Source organism: Morone saxatilis, unplaced genomic scaffold, assembly GCF_004916995.1.
Source record: "Morone saxatilis isolate NCDOM2014 unplaced genomic scaffold, NCSU_SB_2.0 Contig1, whole genome shotgun sequence".
NCBI lineage: Eukaryota > Metazoa > Chordata > Actinopteri > Moronidae > Morone > Morone saxatilis.
The window spans coordinates 542,326-546,884 of NW_023339651.1; the positions used below are offsets into that span (position 1 = coordinate 542,326).

At 40.0% G+C, this 4,559-nt stretch overlaps 1 protein-coding gene across 3 annotated transcripts in view; it reads left to right on the forward strand.

Moving 5' to 3' along the window:
* Positions 1-2,912, forward strand: part of LOC118335569 (hydroxycarboxylic acid receptor 2-like) — a 3,260-nt gene extending 348 nt beyond the window's left edge. The window contains exons 2-3 of one of the 3 annotated variants that reach the window (XM_035671923.1): positions 437-1,074; positions 1,515-2,912. In XM_035671923.1, coding sequence (XP_035527816.1) covers positions 661-1,074; positions 1,515-2,207 — 1,107 coding nt within the window. In that variant the 5' untranslated portion in view covers positions 437-660 and the 3' untranslated portion in view covers positions 2,208-2,912. Of the gene's footprint in view, positions 1-186; positions 1,075-1,514 lie in introns of those variants that run through there. The other 2 variants (XM_035671941.1, XM_035671932.1) reach the window with 2 other exon arrangements.
* The last annotated feature ends 1,647 nt before the right edge of the window (positions 2,913-4,559 follow it).

The window sequence follows — 4,559 nt, forward strand, 5'->3', positions numbered from 1 at the left end:
ACATGTTTTACGACGTTTACAAAATTAATGTGATTAGAGACTGAACTAGAGACAAATGTTTATGTGCAATTGTAGAGTAACTACACTTTAAACTGAAAATAGATCAATCCTACATGATATACACTGATCAGCCATANNCAGACTGCTCTGCACTGTGTGTTCTGACAACTTTGAGAACAAAATGTTCACTTGCTGGCTGATATATTCTTCCCACTGACAGGAGCCCTGATAACCAGATAATCAGTGTTATTCACTTCAGCTGTCAGTGGTCTGAATGTTATGGCTGATCGGTGTATATTGGTGCATTACAATTGTGTGTCACTCCACATGTTTTCTATAAAATGCCTTATTATTATTATTACTATTATTAAGATCTGTGAAAAAGTGGAACTGGCTCATGTAAAAAGACAAAAGCACTCTGTTTTTTTTAACACAGATTTCATTCTACAGAAAAAAGGAAGAAGGTGAAAAAGGGAAGGGCAAATTTCCTGAATCTCAAAACTTTCCTTGGTGTGGTCATACAACTTATTTAACCACCAAACCCACAACTGTTTTTAATAGAACATTATTTTTAATGTCTTCCCAAAATCTGTCACCACGCTGATTCATATATTTTGGTTAAACAAAAATTAAAAAGATATTTAAATTGAATTTGCCAAAATGTTGTCAGAACAAAATGCAAACTTAACCACCCCAACTTTAAACTTTACAACCCCGATCCCTGGTGGTGGTAGAGGCGGTGGCTGCCCTCCAGTTGGTATTCAACTGGAGGGTGTGATCCTGCCCCCAGTCCTCACCATTGACGTAATACTGGGGCTGTTGGGAAACATAGTTGCCCTGTGGATCTTCTGCTTTAAACTGAAGGCCTGGAACCCCAACAACCTATTCCTCTTCAATCTGGTTATTGCCGACTTCTTGGCTCTGGTGAGTCTGCCGCTGAGGATTGATGCCTTGCTCAGGGGCCACTGGGTGTTTGGAGATGGTTTGTGCCGGATCAACCTCTTCCTGATGTTTTCAAACCGCTCAGCCAGCATCGCACTCATGACTGTGGTGGCAATTTACCGCTACTTTAAGGTGAGGAAATTAGTACATTGTATTATTATGGTCTGCTCACTTTGACTGTGTCCACACTTAAGCTTATGAATCTGAAAATGATTTGAACATCATCGTCATATTTTTGTTACCCTTCAGTAGGCTTTCCATATAGCCTATCCATATAGCCTATGCAGTATAAAACTCTAAGCGATGTCCATCAGTCAGCTTTCCTGTAGTTTTAACACAAGTGATTAAACTACGGGTAATACAACTCATTAAATTTCATTACAAATTGGTGTGATCCTGATTTTAATAAATATCAGGTTTTGCGATGAGAGTGCACAAAATCTCATATGTTTCACTTGGAGAACAAAGTTCCAGCGTGTAGGATTTAGTGGCATCTAGGGAAATGACAGTATAAAACCAGCACATTTTTCTTAGAAAGAATATGAAATGATGCACCATCACTGTTGCTTCAGGTGGTCCACCCTCACCACCGGTTCAACCGTATGACCAAGCGGCAGGCTGCGTTCGTGTCTCTATTTGTCTGGCTCCTGGTGATCAGCCCCCGGGTTCCCATGCTTGCTTACAACCACATCAAGAACAGCGGCAACACCACCCAGTGCTTCTTCTTTACTTCTTACAAAGAGGCGTCGCGGGCGATAATCATCCTGGTTGGCATGCACCGGATCCTGACGGTGCTGGAGTTCATCATCCCGATGGCCATGTTGCTGTTCTGCTCTATCCGGATCTCCAGCTTCCTGAAGGAGCGACAGATGGGAAAACCAGACAAGGTGCGAAAGGCAATGCGAGTGTGTGCCGTCATCGTTGCAGTGTTCATGGTGTGCTTCTTACCCACCACGGTGACAACTATTGGGGTGTGGGTCATCCGCTCCTATCGCCCGTGGGACTGCACCTCCTTCTACACTTTTACCCAGCTCACCATTGTGTCTTTGGGGCTGAATTTCCTGAACTCGGCCCTGGACCCAGTCGTCTACGTCTTCTCTAGCTCCATGTTCAGGAAGGCCCTTTTCAGCTCACTGCCCCGCGCCCTGTGCTGCAAGCAGGACACAAGTGATGGCGAGAATGCAGCGTCCTCGTCAGGAAGTCAGTCGACCACCCAGCAGGAACTGAAATCGATGAGGGCCGACAGAGAGAGCGAGGCCATGTGATAAGCTCTTCTGGATCAAGCAACGCTAAGAAAAAGTGTCTAATCCTGTTTGAATAGTCTTCATTTTTGTGATATATTTTTTTGTGGGTGAATTTGTTTGTTTGTTGATGTGTTGAAGCTTTGTTTACTTTTGGGATCAGTGTTAATACATCAATACATTTTCATTATGACCATGTATTAAATGTGGACTCCAGTTATACATGTGGTTGGACTAGTGCTGGGCCTTTATATGGGTTTAAAGTGTCAGGAGCACATAAAATATAAAAACATTCATCATGTATATACTAAATGTTGTAGTTACTACAGGTTTTTTTTAGCTACACATAATGATACAACATATGAAGGAATCAGATTGCATGACTCTTTTATAGAATCTAAAACAATTTATATTGTGCAGTGTGCAACGTCATAAAAACAGAAGTTAAACAAAATATTTTAAAAGGATTGTATAAACACTATAAACTCCAAACTCAAGTATTCAAAGAGATATCAAATATTCTATTGGACAAGATTAGTTAGAGCAGTTGTTTCAGCTGTGCACCAGTACAGCGGTATATAAACATGTCATTATCATACAGGAAATAATAATAAAGTTAAATAGAAGCATGCTTGTCCTTGAAGTGAGTTCTGTCATTTGAATGGTTTCCGGGGTTGAAAGCAAGCACAATTAGTTGAATGAAAATAATAAAAAAGACTACAACAACAATACTGTAGTATTCTCACTGTAATGCTGAAACATTCACACTAATAAGCAAAATAAAGACTAAAGATAACACTTTAAGTGTTTTTTCTATGCATTTTACTTAAAAATGGTCCTCACTGGGCTCACTGTAGCTGGTGATGGATGATGTGCACCATCTAGTGGACAGATCATCAATTACATCAGCTCGTCTGTGGTTTTTCAGTCACACACTTGGTTCCTTGCACATTGGACCAGTTTTGACTTTAATGCCTTCAAAAGACAGTAATGTCAGATGATCGTTGAGAGTAGGAAAAGAGCATTGCTCCATATACATTTCTCTTTTGTTCTGATGATGACATTTCGGTCCTCCAGAAATAGTTGAGAAAGAAATACTTGAGTACAGTAATACAGTATATGCTGGGGGCAAAAGGAGAACGACTTTCACCACTGGTTTTACCCACCTGGTTGAATGTAGCTATTGTAAGTTGTATGTATGCATAAAGAATGCAACCAAAGTGCAGTTAAAACACACATACATGTGTATAATAAACTCTGGTAGAATTCAGGGAAGGAAGCACGCTTCTGGTTAAAAATGTATATCAGGACATTTACTTTGTCATTGTCTATAGTATTGTCACAAAATATTAGTAGTGGGCTCTGATACAACCTGTAAGGTGTGCTGTTTCACCACCAGGGGCATTGTAATGGATTCATCATGAAGCAGTGACCTGCTCATATTTAGGCATCACAACAATCAGATCAACCAAAATAGCGGCATTCAGCCTTTGACATATGCTGGCTGCTCATATAGCCACACAGCCATATAACCTGCCACATAATCGACCCACACATGACAACAAACATGACAACAAATTAGGCTACAAGTCTGCAAGCGATGTGTGTTCTGCCATTAATAAAATAACCAGAAAAAAAATGCTCTCTGGACTTTTTTTTTTTTACACTTTTATAGTTTGGAAAAACAGCGAGGTACAAAGAAAGCAGACACGCTGTGAGCTTTTAACAGTCTTTGTTTCAGCATCAATACAAACTGTACAACGACAGTATGTGAAACTGCTCCTAGTGAATTAATTAAATTATTATCTATTAAATAGGCGGGTTTTCATTATTGTGAAAACAAATAACGATGATTATCCTAAACTATATTAGACAGCAAGTTTCCATCATATATGTTTTCTTCAGCCTATAAAAAAGAAGAAGGGTCTGGAGAGTTTTAACTCTCAAACAGTGTGAACATGTTGGCGTGGAAAAACAAACATAATGAACAGTATCAGAGCAGGTTGCGATAAGAAGCACTTGAAAACACATACAGAATCACCATGTTGCCCACCTGAGGATTTAAAACCTGTCCTCAGATACTCATTGACTGTGACTCTGAGAGGACAGTTTTGCACACACCTTCTCCAAAATAAGGCAATGTCCACACATGTGTGAAAGTGGAAAAATGCATTATGTTGTTTTTGTATTGTTTGTTTGTGTTGTCCACTGTGTTACTGTGTGTGTGTGTGTGTGTGTTACAGTGTGTGTGTGTGTGTGTGTGTTACAGTGTGTGTGTGTGTGCTCCTGTGTGTAAATGAACTTGATCTACGTGCACCGGAGTTAACGATAGAGCTACTGTGAGAGAGAAATAGTCAAACTGCAGAGATTCATTAG